This window comes from Vanacampus margaritifer, chromosome 19, assembly GCF_051991255.1.
Source record: "Vanacampus margaritifer isolate UIUO_Vmar chromosome 19, RoL_Vmar_1.0, whole genome shotgun sequence".
Taxonomy (NCBI): Eukaryota; Metazoa; Chordata; class Actinopteri; order Syngnathiformes; family Syngnathidae; genus Vanacampus; species Vanacampus margaritifer.
In genome coordinates this window covers 11982085-11997472 of record NC_135450.1, presented here as the reverse complement: position 1 = coordinate 11997472, position 15388 = coordinate 11982085, and the positions used below count along the sequence as shown (strand labels likewise).

General features: G+C 42.5%; 1 protein-coding gene across 1 annotated transcript; it reads left to right on the top strand.

The window, feature by feature from the left end:
• The first annotated feature begins 335 nt into the window (after positions 1–335).
• Positions 336–14721, top strand: esr1 (estrogen receptor 1). The gene is made up of 10 exons (XM_077551908.1): positions 336–711; positions 2045–2470; positions 2982–3208; positions 4762–4878; positions 6527–6705; positions 6805–6958; positions 8481–8619; positions 11597–11730; positions 13423–13606; positions 13819–14721. Exons 1-10 carry the CDS (start codon positions 644–646, stop codon positions 14075–14077), a joined length of 1887 nt encoding a protein of 628 aa, XP_077408034.1. The 5' UTR covers positions 336–643; the 3' UTR covers positions 14078–14721.
• Positions 14722–15388: the final 667 nt, after the last annotated feature.

Here is a 15388-nt window from a genome sequence, read left to right as displayed (position 1 = left end):
AGAAAGAGATGGGAAAATGAAGCCTCTGCCAAATGTTGAGCTCGTCCTCTCTCGCTGGAGGTCTGCAGTTGCTTTCGACGCTCGCATTAGAACAACGTGGCTGACAGGTAAGCAAAGCATTAACACATTTTAATTCAAGCACTGGATTGTTTTGTATTTGTAATCTCTGGCGGGGTTGCCGTAGCAGCCTTATTACAGCTTGTTACTTGGTTTTTTCGACAGTGCAAGGCTTTTTCTTTACCTTGACATGTGGCACCGAAACATGCAAGGACTCCTCTGACACGTGCGGTCTTAAATCTTTGCTTTGCGTTAATGCTACTGCTGCTTTGTCTGTTCTGTTTGAAAATAGGCACAAGTTGGCTTTATGGTGTCATCTTCTCCAAACAAAGCTCTATTAATGTCATGAAATGATGACGAAAACTAAATACTCGGTATCTCTTTGATTCCATCATTGGGAGTGGATTGTGTAATTGCTGGCTGCTGAAATGAGATTTGACCTCCTGCGTTGTTTGCTGTGTTATGGTGACCTGGCGCTCAAAACGCACCGGCTCCATCGATTTGACTGCATCTTTTAATTTGTTTATCCTCTTTTTTTTTTCTCCCCCTCCCCACTGTTTCCACTTTGCCCAGCGAGTCCAGCTGAATGAGCGCGAGTCGGAGGGATGAAGGAAACGAGCCGAGCGGCAGAGAGGACGGTTGCCGTTTAAAGAGGTGAGCGCCGTCTTGCTGTTTTTAGGGCCGTTTGGTTTTAACGCCGTTCTCGTCTGCGCTGTGTGATTTTGATTTACTGGAGTCGCAGGTGTGTTCAATAATGCAACCGCTTGTACGTCATGACAAAGATCAGCTAAATGAAGCATGAATATTCCGACAGTATCCTCTTCTGCGTAAAAACAAAGCTGGCGGAAGAGGAGGGGATGATGCGGTGGCGTGGGACGGGACAGACAAGTTGTACAGGAAGCGCTACTTCCATTTTGTTTAGCTTGGTGTATTTTTCTTCCCATCCTTAGTTACTAGATATGCCTCCTACACATTAGAGGGGGAAAAGGGCGGGAAAGGAGGTTGGGAGTTGTCTTCTGGGGGGTCCGAGTGGGGGAGAGATTTAGAAGGAGCAGGAAAAGCAGTGTTGGGCAAGTAGTGGCCGGGGAGCTACATGTGGCCCGCACCCAAACTTGGAGTGGCCCCTTGATTAATTTGCACAAAGGGGGGGAGGGGGGGATCATGTTTTTTTTCATTCCCCCCCAATATATATATATATTGTTTTGGGGTGTGTGATTTATTAACATATGTCCTCTACTACAGTGGACCTCGGCATCCTAGTGGTTTGGCACCTAATGATTTGTAGTTTTGTTCCCCCCTCAATATTATTTATTTATTTTGAGCCAACACCCATTTTTCATGGGGAAACACATATTTATCAGCATTTTTTGAATATATTTTTTTGAGGGGGGGGGGGGGGGGTACTCAACTATATTTATAGAGCACTGTAAAAGCAACCAAAGGTGCTTATGATTAAAAATAATTATAATAAAATAGCTAATTTTCAAGTAAGAACGGTCTCAATATAGCATTTCTCCTTAAAATTGCATGAATGGAATGGCAATTTTATATTCTTCTAATTTATAGTTTCTGATTGTACAATTCAGCATTGGCCACCGTCGTGAATACAATAACTTAAAATAACGCTGGTATCGGCACCAATACCGACCGATACCTGGTATCAGTACTCGCCCAACCCTATGAAAATGCCATTCTTAACATACATCTGGTTAGGAAGAATGTTGTCCGATGTGCCCACATCCAACCCCCCCCCCCCCAGTAGCCCTTTTCAAAAATTGTCCCCCCCCCCCCCCCCTCCATCATTTAAGTTGCCCATCTCTGAGGAAAAGCGAGTAAAAGAGTATCCCATCTGTATGTGCGCGAGAGACAGTCGAACAGGAGAGAGAGCGCCACTCGTTCCGGCCCCCCCACCCTCTCTCCCCGCCAAGGGGAGAGCAAGTCTAAATCATGTTGCTTATCAGTACTGTTGTGCTGTGATGTTGCTCAGGCAGAGCCCGGCAAAGAGCAGGAAGCCTTGCGGACCGCTGCCGGGATCCGGCACCCGCCCGGCCGTCCCAGACCTGGAGAACCTGTCCACGCCGCGCCCGTCGCCCCCGTCTCGCGCCCCCCTAAGCGGCATGTACCCCGAAGAGAGCCGGGGGTCCGGTGGGGTGGCCACGGTGGACTTCTTGGAGGGGACGTACGACTACGCCTCCCCGGCTCCGGCACAGACACCGCTTTATAGCCACCCCGCGCCGGGCTATTACTCGGCGCCGCTGGAGACCCACGGATCGCCCTCGGACGGCAGCCTCCAATCACTGGGCAGCGGGCCCACCAGCCCCCTTGTGTTTGTGCCCAGCAGCCCCCGACTTAGCCCTTTCATGCACCCCCCCGGCCATCACTATCTGGAAACCACTTCAACACCCATCTACAGGTGAGACAGCCCTCTTCAACTTTCATTGTCTAATTCTTTTGTCTGTTCGGCATATATTGGGTGGGAAGTGACCCCGCCCCCCCACCCCACCAACTCTGATTGTGGTTTGCTGATTATGCAACTCAAAACAGTTTACTCGCCTTTTTGAAAATCAAGCGTTTTTTTTTTTATCTTGTTAGCTGAAGGACAGTTTGTGAAAAAACACAATCTGTAAACAGCAAATGACCCGGCAGTTGTACGCAAACACTAATTACTGTGCGTGACAGTAGTGTTAGTTTAATCTTTGACTTGATTCAAAACATGGCCACTATCACTGGGGATGGGATCGAGCTGCTTTTTAATTCCGGAGATTACGCACTATTCCGAGGACCTTGAGCCAGGAACAACACGTGAGACCAACCCAATGTTTTCATATGTGTAAAATTAAATAGTAAACTGAACATACAAAATTGCAGCTTACTCATCAAGAAACAAAAAAAAAAAATGTGATGAAGCCTCGTACCTGTGGCAGGTCAAGTGAGACGATCGGTCAGCAGCAGGCGTCCAGGGACGACCAGTGCGGCACTAGTGACGAGGCGTACGTCTTGGGGGGCTCGGAGGCCGCCGCTGCCATCGGGGTGTTCGAGATGGCCAAGGAGACGCGTTTCTGTGCCGTGTGCAGCGACTATGCATCGGGCTACCACTACGGGGTGTGGTCCTGCGAGGGATGCAAGGCCTTCTTTAAGAGGAGCATTCAAGGTAGGCACAACAAGGTCACATTAAGTGGGAAACTGTACAAAAAGTTAAGCACGGTATAACGACACTACTTTCCACACCTTTGCAAATCGACTTCTTTGGTGCCGATTCATTTGAAAAAGGCTACCCAGTTTGATACTGTTTAGCGATTATGTTTTTCAAGGTGTTAGGGTTAGGTGTGATAGTCTCATCCATCTTGTCTGTGAAATTTATGTTTGTCAACCACTGTAATGACAAACAGATCCCTGTAGATGGTGGCATTGCATCGCTTTGGAGTGGATGATAATGATTATGGGGTGAATCTCGGCTTGTCGCTTAAAAAAAATCCAGACATTTGACTTTTTAGTTGTAAACCTGTAAATAAGCTTCAGAAGCCCTTTTGCAATTTTGTTTTTGTTTTATTGAGGTGTCCAATAGCAAGAAATATTAAAGACACAATTCTGCTTGACACATAGCTCATTTCCTCTCTTGTTTTATCAGAAAACTGTGTTTCTACTGCTCATTACTAAAGAATGGAAAAAAGCTAGACACAATCTATTTTCCCTTCCTTTTTGGTAGGCTTAATGTTTATATTACCACCAAACAATATTCTGTAGGTCTCAAAAAATTATCCAAAATATTCTAAAATGAAATGAGTGCAATTCTGCTTAAAAAAACGGCTAGCAGGGAATGATAATAATAATATGGTATTATATTGTGAAATATAAATTAGGCAGAAAAATCCACCAGTTTTTAATCCATCTCCGGGGGCGGCCATTTTGCTTTGTACTGCCACTTGCTGTTGGCTGAAAATGACATCATAGTGCCTAAGGTCTCAGCTTGTGAACCTCTCGTGACCAAACCCAGAAAACAGGATGGTCATTCCTTGAGCCTTTAGGCCACTGTGATGTCATTTTCAAAATGGCCGCCGCCTGAGATTGATAAAAACAGGTGGATGTTTTTATTTAAGTCATATTCTACAAACACAATGTTAATTAGAATACAGTGTTTAGACTGGACGAATACCAATTATATTCATTGGCTCATGTGGCACAATGAATAAATACACCACAAATTCTGCCTAGCAACAAGTTGCTACTATATGACGGGACCAGGAACAAGGATTCAATCAGTATTTACATCCACATTCATAACATTATTTCATGTTGAGTGTGACTTACAGATTAAAAAAAAAAAAGGTCAGGCTCAACAGTCCAACAAAAGACGGAAAACAAAGATGGAAAAATATTTCCCAAAGATGGAAAAATATTTCCCCAACTCACTTTGAGTGTCCAACCTCCCTCAGGTTGTGCTTGTACAGACCAAAAGCTTCCATCTGCTCTGTGTGGCTTAGTCATGTTTGTGACGCCATATTGTTGCAAAGAACGGTCAGAGAAACCAATAGTCTCCATGGCGATGACAAAGCCGAGGATGCCACCTTTTAATTTCCTCCATCACAGATCCATTTAAAAATGGGAATGGAGTGTTCCTGGACACTAAATAACCTCAACGTGAACTGAACACCGGAGCAGGGCCCCTTCGAGTCTATAATAGAATTTTTTTCCCCCCATTTTCAGGTCACAATGACTACGTGTGCCCGGCGACCAATCAATGTACTATTGACAGGAATCGCAGGAAGAGCTGCCAGGCGTGCCGACTAAGGAAGTGTTATGAAGTGGGCATGATGAAAGGAGGTGGGCAGGAACAACCAAAAATTCTTCTGAAATCTGCTTCCTTTTCTGTATTAACTTGATTCAGTCCTAGTAGGAGAAGCTCCTACTGCCAAAGCCACAAATATGTGCATCCACTGGCATTCTTGAGGCTAAGTTTAACTTTTAACCTTGAAGCGATTTCCTCTTAAGGAGTACGAGCTCTGATTAGTGCACACCCACACTTTTGTTTTCATACTTCTTGAATCTCTTAAACTATGTGCTGCTAGCCGGCTGACGTCTATGTCAAGTCCATGTCACCCACTCTTCATCTATTAGTTGTAAAGCATCTATAAGTAGGATTGATTTAGTTCTATGTACCGTATTTCCTCATATAGTTGGGGTGAGGCATCAATGAGGGGGATTCATTACATTCTCGCTATTCTCTATCCCCCGCAGTGCCCAGTAGTGTTTATTAACTCAACGGATTTATGTTAGTGAGGAGGCCTTTATTTTATTTCTATTAATACTTCATACAGATTTTGATTCTTTTCTTGGTTAAATACAATAAATACTGTAAAATCCCGTGAATAATGCTAATGTTTTTTGCAAAAAATATGTAAAATCCCATGAATAATGTTTTTTTTTTTTTTTTTTGTAAAAAAATAAATAATCACAAACCAATGGGGTATATTATATAGGGGCGTTAATAAGAAATTAATTAAAGAATTTTTTTAGCACTGTTTAGACATTTACCATTACGTAGGCAGTAGAGTGTGTGTAAAAAAATAAAAATAAAAAATAAATTAAAAAAATAATTACAGAATCACTTATTTACAGCGCATTTCATAAACAACGTAACTCAATATGCTTTACATTCGATAATTAAGAGTAAAATATTTCAAATGAGTTCAAACAGATTTAAAGAGATTTAAAAGGAAAGTAAATCAAATGACTAAAATAGACAAGATTTTTGAAAACATGATTTTAAAAATACTTTGAAAGACCTTAATGATAGATTTGGGAAAAGAGCTCTTTCTAACCTGGATATAAAATCATCTACACTTTGTTGGTATGTTGTGAATGTTTTTATTCATTCATATTATTCACTCTCGGGGACCGTATTATATACAAAGCACAGAGAGGAAAAAAAGCTTTTTAAGTGTGATTTTGTGGGGACGTATTATACACGGGTGCGTGTTATTCACGGGATTTTACGGTAACACATTTTCTATGAAAGTGGAGATGAACCCAAGCATAAGAATGCATGCACACAACAACAGTGTGGAGTGAGCACAGCGGGTCAACTGCAAGGCTGATCCCCGTCAAGATGGCGTTTCCACGTAACGTAACTGCTTTCATACTGTGCAGGGAAGTCGTTTATAACATCCAAGTGGCAGCCGGTAAGACTCCTCACTTCAGTGCATCTGCGACTCTTTACGTGCATCTGCGACTCTTTACGTGCCTCGGTAGGTGCTGCTGTTTTGGATAGCGACGGAGTTCAAATGGGTTTAGTGGTTAACTATTTCATGTCCGTTTGTGAACAATATTGTCTGTGAACTCAAGATTATTACACCTGTTTGTACCTGTGGAGAGAAAGTCGGTGTCTGCTATGTTTTATTGGAGTGGAGCCCACTATAAGAAGCAATACGGTAATCCATTTTATTTGGTATGACACTGCTGTTTCCACAAGGTGTGCGCAAAGACCGCGGTCGCGTTACACGCCGTGACAAGCGGCGGACCGGCGCCACGGAGAAGTTAACCAAGGAGACCGAGCATAGAAAAGCGACCCCACAGGACGGGAGGAAGCAGAGCGGCGGCGGAAGTGCCAGTGGGGGAAGATCGTCAGTGTCGGAAATCCCGCCTGAGCAGGTTCTGAATCACGCAAAGACAGAAACTTCAAAAAGCAACACTTAACTGGATGGAGCCATCATTCAATTTGAAGAATGTGTTTATTTCCTGCTTCGTCAGGTGCTTCTCCTGCTGCAGGGGGCCGAACCCCCGATATTATGCTCCCGACAGAAGATGAACCGACCCTACACAGAGGTCAGCATGATGACGTTGCTCACCAGCATGGCTGACAAGGAGCTGGTCCACATGATCGCCTGGGCCAAGAAGTTGCCAGGTAAAGCCCAATAAACAAACTACCTATTAGCATATTAAGCTAGCCAGGCCTCCCAAAACAGCATATCTGTACACGGTATACTAAAATAATACTTTAACTGAATGGAAATAATCTATAAAGTGATTCTAAACCATTATTATTTCAGTATACGCTACTGGTGTCTTGAGATATGAGTGACCCAACTTACAAGTTTTTCAAGATGTGAGCCGTACTTTAGCTGACTTTTAGCTCTGACTTGTGAACACAACTTCACAACAGGCATATGTTTGGCGGACAGTGTTACAATCAGGAACCAGAAATTAGAAGAATAGAAAATGACCAATAATTTCATGCGATTTTAAAGAAAAATGCTATACTGGAGTATTTAGGTCTTTCTTTGAAATGATCTGTTATAGTTTTTTGTTTTGTTTTTAAATCTTAAGTACTAGTGGCATCAGTACTTGGTATCAGTACCGTTAACTACTCAATTAGTTGAGGACTTGTACTGGTATCGGTCTGGTATCGAACATCCTTATAAATTAATTATTTACATTCTGTTTATTGTTTACTGTGTTATTACAATATGGTTTTTATGAAGTGCAATATTACAGACATGCATTAACGTCAAGGGCATGAATTGAGTATATTGAGTATACACACCCACACGCTCGATTTTTCATTATTTTGAAGCCTAATTTTATATACTTGGGGATTTTTTGAATCATTCAAATTGATAATGCCGTTACCAACACTCTTCTCTGTGCTGTCAACATTTATTTATTTATTTATTTATTTTAAATTTACAGGGACGTTTAAGGGAAAGTTGTGTGGCTGCTTAAAATACACATCATGTCATTGTTTAGTATGACAGTAAACTAACGAGGCTTGAAGCCTCATTTTTGAAGAATCGTTAACAATCTGCCAAACTGCTGCTTGTTGCGGAGTTGAATTCACCATCACTCATACCTGAAGGTGCCATCAAGCATTGATGGCAAATTTGAGGCAGGTTTATAGTCGATTAAGGCGCCACCTCTTAGAAGACAAAAAAGGGGATGTGACACATGAAACACACACACAGGAAGGCAGCGCTATTACAGTGCTGGCAATTACAGCCATCACCTTCGCGAGGTGGGTGCGAGGATCCTCACCACGGAGCCCAAATGGACCACATGTCACCTTTTGCTCTCTTAAGTGAGTAAATCCCAATTTGAGGCATTACCACCTCGCGTGTCGCCAAAAGCTCCAGTTTTAATTGCCAATCAGGGGACAATTATGGTAATTGCACGTCACGTGAGCTGGCTGAGTGCCTTCGTTCTCGCGACGACGCAGCCAGACAACAACAACAACAACAACAACAAAAACAGCAGCTTGCATATTTTGTGTTAAGCGAGTAGGCAGAAGCCGCTCCGTGTTGTTAATAACTCTGATTAATCATCCCATGAAGCTTATCTGTGTTTGGTCTGGATGCTTACGCGTGAGTCATGGACACGCCCGCACGAGTGTCTAAGCATGCTGTACGCGCGTCACGTGACTTTGTGCTCAGGCTTCCTCCAGCTGTCCCTGCACGACCAGGTGCAGCTGCTGGAGAGCTCGTGGCTGGAAGTGCTGATGATCGGCCTCATCTGGAGGTCCATCCACTGTCCAGGCAAGCTCATCTTCGCTCAGGACCTCATTCTGGACAGGTAAAAGAGGAAAGGAGCACTGGCCTACTTCTGGGACGCGTCCTCTTTGCTTCTCCCATCACACTCTCTCACACACACACACCCTCGAGAGTGACACATCAGCATTGTAGATTTTCCATTTCGCACCTTTGCGGCCATTGTGCCATCCCAACACGTCTTGTCATACAGTGTCGTACAGTGAAAGACTAATTATGTGCCCCCCGCGGTGAAGAGAGGACCACCCCCCCAAGCGCCGCATCATTATAGAGTCTCGCTGACAACCAGGACAGATGTAATCAAAGCTTCAATGCACAGAATGATAGAAAATGAATAGCGACGGAGAGAGGGAGAGTTGAGAGGACGAGGAAATGGAGATGGAAGACGGGACGGCTGTTTCCTTCCTTCAGCCCTTCCCGTGTTCTGAGTAAACAACCTGACCAATCATCACTTCTACCTTTGTAAAAAAAAAAAAAAAAAAAAAAGACAGAATGACAGATGAAGCAGAGGCAGACAGACAAAGCTTTTAGCTTGCTGCGCCTGATGGTCCCATTTGATCGGAAAATGTATTAGCGTATTATCTGTAAAAAGCTGGCCCCTGGTGTAAGTGTCCTGCCAGATTGGACGTGATGACTAAAACGCAGCGGGTCAGGGTCGACGCATTCCCTTAGCTGCGGTGCCACCGCTACTGTGATAGCATCCGCACTCCCGCCGCTTGTCTACTAAGCCCGAAAGTCGAGGACCGAAGCCGTCGGCTCCATTAGCTTCTTATCTGGACACGTTATTTAGCCTTTGATTGACAAAAAAACAACAGCCATTTTCTATAGCGCTTGTCTTCATTATGGTCGCAGGTGAGCTGAAGCTTATCCCAGCAAGCTTTGGGGAAGAGGCAGGGTACACCCCTGGACTGGTCACCAGCCAACTGGATGGCATATATACTGTAGACCAGGGCTGCCAAATATTTTCCCTCTGAGGACAGCATACAGAAAAATAGATGGACATAAGCTTCTAATCAACTTTGAATTGTAGTTATTAAAAAACAACCTCATCATAGCTTTCTGTTAAGAGGTGATAAGCAAATGTTGGGGTGACCCACTAAAAAAAGATTTATTTGACATTTTTAGGAAAGTGAGGAAACCATTTTTGCTTATTATATACCACTTTACTAATTAGTTGTTAGTTTATTTTCGTATTTGCATATCGTTAGCATTTTAGCATTAGCGTTAGCATTTCATAACTTTTCCACTTTTCAACCCTTGCATAGGAAAACTTAGAAACAGTACCGGTAAGTTGTGAACTCAAAATTAACTCTGATGACACGACAGATGGAAAATAGTTTGTGAGCACTCACCGAATAATCGTGGGGTTTGTTTTGTGTGTTTGTTTTAAAATTTCATGAGGCAGTTCTTCAACTTTGAAATCTTACATAAATACCTGAGAGTCCAGAAAGGCTAAAAAGCTAACTAAGCTACCTAAGTTTTTACCTGAACCAAAGCAATTCTTACAAAGGCAATAGTCAAAACAAATATACAAAAACAATGTCATCAAATCAAAGCCAAATTCATAAGGACATCTCAAGTGCTGTTACAACACAAAATATTTAAGCCATATACAACTATAGCAGCCTAGCGCTGCTAGAAACTGCCGCTAGGTTGGTAGCAAAGTTGTGGCTATGCTAACATACTAATGCTGCATTCAAGGATGGTCGGAAGTTGGACTTTTCCCAGTTCAGACCTGAAAGGGTTCAAGGTGAAAGTAAACAACCAAAATGGCGGATAGTGATAGTTTTTTTATTTTGGTCCTCAAAACAAGTTATGTCAAATATTTAATTAAAAATTAAGAAAGTTATCTAGAGTAAATTGTATTTTACCATTCATGGTCTCTGTTTCCAAAGGGGTCGCCATTGTAGAGTGACATCCGTAGGTGAAGTCGGGGTACTTTTTTTTTTTTTTTTGTCCAACTTCGCAAGTGGGATTTCCGAGTTCAAGGGGGCGTTCCCGTACAAACTTTCTGGTTTGACATCGGAAAAGTCCGACTTCTCATCTTCAAATGCAGCATAAGGCGCAAACCAATCCCAGCTCGGTAACCTCGATCCATTTACTTTTTATCAGAGGTAAGATGAAGTAGGGTAGGCCCATACTGACTTTTTCAAACGTGAGAGACAAAAAATACTGTGTTATGTGCCCCACACAGAAGTGTCAAATCCAGGTCCAGAAAGTAAAAATCCTACCAGTTTTTCTTTCGCCACACGACTCTAGATGACCAACACAGCACATCACCGACAACCTCTCCCAAACCAGATAGCTGTTGTAATACCAAGGCTAACCTGTGAGAGGCAGCAAAGTGACATGGGGCATCTAGACAGCGGAACAATACAAAGAACAAGAAAGATTAGTTGTAAAAAAAAGTAGCAGTTGCAAAACTCTTGCCCTTGTCATTTGTATTGTGTTGAAGGACTTGTGCCACGTGTTATAAAGCGGATAGCAACTTTTAACTATGGTAGTTTCACATAAAGATATATTTTGATAGACTGGCATGGTAAAAAAAAAAAAAAAAAAAAAAAAAACTCCTAACATACCGTACTGGACTAGACCAGGGCTCACCAACCTCTCTGAAATTTAGAGCTAATTCTTGGGTACTGATTAATGCGAAGTGCTACCAGTTTCATACACACTTCTGAAATAATCCAGTCGGTCAAATAACGGTTTCTCACTATAATTACGAGCAATGATAACAAGGAAGGAAACAAACAGCAATACGCAACACTAGTGTATTTCTGCAGGTGTTTTCATTTTCCAATGATCCCTTCTTCAAAATTCCTCGAAAATCACAAGTGCCTCATCACTGAAAATGTTGCAACTTTAGCCTGATTTTCGCTATGCGCGCACCTCGTTTACGTTAGCGAACCAGTTTGACCCGTGATGCCTTCATTAATACGCGAGATAACTGTTGATCACTTCAAGGATGAGTCGTTGGCGGGATGTTTGTTTGTGCTGTGCAGGAGTGAAGGCGACTGCGTGGAAGGCATGGCGGAGATCTTCGACATGCTTCTGGCCACCGCCTCCCGTTTCCGCATGCTCAGACTCAAGCCCGAGGAGTTCGTCTGCCTCAAAGCAATCATTTTGCTCAACTCTGGTGAGCCGATAGCGTTCATTTTAAAAGCTGGCGACGGACCTCTGCACGTGTGCCTTGTTGATTGTTTGCGCTCTCGGGAGTGGATGCGTCCCGGTGACACCCACAGACTCGTAGCGGCGAGTGCGAACACTGTGTCCCGGAAAGGCCCGTCAGCGGTGGTGAGGCTGATGAGCGTTGCCACGGCAACACATGGCAGCGCGAGGAAAGGCCGAGCTCGCTCAAAAGATGAAGCTATTCGGCGAGAGCGGGAAAGCGAAAATACCAGAGAGATGACGGTGGCGACTCAGCTGCATGAGCTGGATGGACTTGTGATTGCTGCGTGGGCATCCAGACCTCTTGTTTGTGACCTTCTGTAAAAACTTTCCTGCACTACTTCCTCAAATAGTTGCACTTCTAATAGACACTGTGACCCAATTAGTAGTCACCGGGTGTATCATCCACTTCAAGGTACTATTCAAAAGTATTGGAACAGCAAGGTCAATTCCTTTGTTTTCGTCATATACTGAAGACATTTGGGTTTCAGAACAAAAGATGAATACCAGACAACGGTTCAGAATTCCACATTTTTATTTCATGGTATTTATATCAAGATGTGTCTTTTCCAGGCCTTCACTGCAGCCTCTTTCAGTTCTTGTTTGTTTCTACCGGTTGCTACCTTCAGTCTCCTCATCGGGAGGTAAAATGCATGCTCTGTTGGGTTAAGGTCCAGTGATTGACTAGGTCTAAGTTCTTCCCCTTTTTCCACCTGATGAAGTCCTTTTTTTGTGTTGAAAGTGTGCTTTGGGTCATTGTTTTGTTGCATGATGAAGCGTCTCCCAATTGGTTCGGATGCACTTTTCTGTGAATTGCCAGACAAAATGTTTTTTTGTTAACTTCAAAATTGATTCTGCTGCGACCATCACCACTGAGCACCGAGGTTAATAGTTATTGAAAACAAACAAAAATAACTACAACTATAATTGAAGAAGCATTTTTAGGAACAAAATGATTTCTTTACAGGTATAAAACTAACAACAAAATAACAAAATGGAAATTACAGTTGAGTAAAATTAAAATCACTAATAACTAAACTAAAATGAAGCATTTCCCCCCATAAAAAATTTACTCAAAAACAAAGTGTAAAACCACAAAATTTTACACTTATGTAACTAACAAAAACGTCCGCTTTCACCATTGGAAATTGCCGTAAAAACTAAACTAAAAAGACCCCCCCAAAGGCATTAAAGCTTAAAAGCAATCAAAATTAAAGGCAAAATTAAAACTAGAATAAAAAATCCAAAACTATCTTATGATTCCTTAGCAAGTAGCTAGCTAACACTATGTATCTGACAAAATGCAATGCAGCTCTGCTTACCTCGAAGTAATTGTAGGTCCGTACTTGTCCTTAAAGGCCCTGACTGCACGCCACTGCGTTGTAGTAGATTCTCACAACCAATAGCCAGGCAGCTTCTTAAAAATGTCTTGGAATTCTCTATGGGAATTATTACTTATACATCCTAGTAATTATTAATAATATATATATTATTGTGTCGCTGTACTTCATAGATATTAACGACTGAGCCGCTCACCGCCAGTATGCAAAAAATTAATTTTAAATTAAAAATGAATAGCGAAGAGGGGGAAAAAAAAAACACCGCTTCCTCTTCAAGAAGGCGAGAACTCACTGGTTGTGCGTTTTGTGTCTCGCTTCAGGCGCCTTTGCGTTCTGCACGGGCACCATGGAGCCGCTCCACGACAGCGCGGCGGTGCAGGGCATGCTGGACACCATCACGGACGCGCTCATACATCACATCAGCCAATCAGGATGCACGGTGCAGCAGCAGGCCAGACGCCAGGCCCAGCTGCTGCTGCTCCTCTCTCATATCAGACACATGAGGTGAAAGAGTTTTTTTTTTGTTTTTTTTTCCTTAAGGGATGGGCATATAAGTGGCTTTTTAAAAAAAAATAAAAAAAATTTAACATGGCATTAGATTTCAGTTAACAAATATAAACATCCATAGCAGTGAATGTGTGAGGAATTGTCACAATGACTTTATCCAACTTCTAGGGTCCACTAGCATCATGATAACATTTGATATACGCTTGCAGTAACAAAGGCATGGAGCACCTGTACAGCATGAAGTGCAAGAACAAGGTGCCACTGTACGACCTGCTGCTGGAGATGCTGGACGCTCACCGCCTGCACCGTCCCGTCAGAGCCACGCAGAGCTGGTCGCAGCCGGAGAGAACGCCTCCAAGCGGCAGCAACGGCGCCACCTCCAGTTCGGGAGGCCTGAGCAGAGGCCCGCCGTGTCCGAGCGTGCTGCAGTTCGGAGGCTCCCGCCCCGACTGCGCAGAAATCCTGTGAGGCAGGCAAAGGATCAGTGTTGTACTGGAGGTCATTTGATGATTATTTATACATTTCTGACATCACGCAATGCTCTTGACTTCTCCACTGTTGCTCACATGGCTTCTCCTAAGTGCCAACTGCACTATTTTTCAATTTTTTTTTTTCATTTTGATTCCCATTCAACCAAAGTGCACTTCCTCTTAGCTTGAAGGGGCTACTGGGCATTACTTTGTTTGCATAATAAGCTGTGATTAATTACGTGTCGGTTATTTACCTGCCAGCTGAGTACCAGCGTGTCTGATGTCTAACGTTCGCTACACTATTACCCGTTTGATCATATTTGTAAACCATATATTGATCACAATTGATCATAACAGTGTTTGTGTTTGTCTGCTGTTGTTGAATTTAAAAAAGAAAAGAAAACATCTGCAAGTCACACAGCTTGATTTCCAAGCCAAACTGTCATTGTGTAACTTTGTAGATTTGTTCACTTGTACTTGTTTTGTATTAATTGTTGATCATTTCTGGTCCAATTGTTGTTTTATCACTCTGCGGAAAAGTATTCACTGATTGACTAAAAAGAATTTGTCCTTGGAAATTTAAATATATTGTATGTAAACATTTACTTGGAAAAAAAAATAAAAATAATTTTGAGCCATGTATGTATACATCTTAAAATGTTTTTTTTTTTTTTTTTTAAAGCTGTATTAGTTTTCCTTTTATCCTAGGACTGCACATTGACTTTAAAATAAAACCTGCAACAACAAAAATCACAAAAAAATCTGATTTCATCTCGGGGTATTCTCCCTCGACTTGCAGAAAACGCAAACGCCAAACAAGCTATGCTTTTAGCCCGAGAAATAACTTTTATCACACACATTTTTTTTCTTTGCAGATGTGAAATTAAAAAGACCCCTTTCTTTAAACATTTAAGTGAACATGTTCCTCAATCTAATATTTTGCATTTCATGTTCAGTTCAACAATTTCACATAATATTAACCCATCAATCGGCATGGCTCGGCTAACCAGTGCCACGCTTGCGCTAATTCTGTTTCTAAGCAGGACTTAAACCCACATTCACTTTTCTGAAAAGTCGCAAGAGGGATGAGAAAAATCACTGATTTGGCAATAGGCCTACAGACTACTTTTGAAAGTAAGCTTTTCTGGTTGAAGCAATTGTCAGTGGAAGCTTTGAACACCAATGTGGAAATATGGAAGCCACAAACTAAATAAATGCCATAAAACAAAAATTATATACATTTATCAACCAGCCCTACTATGGTCTCACTCAGTCCTTAGGGAAGCTACTAGTCTTATTCATTTACACA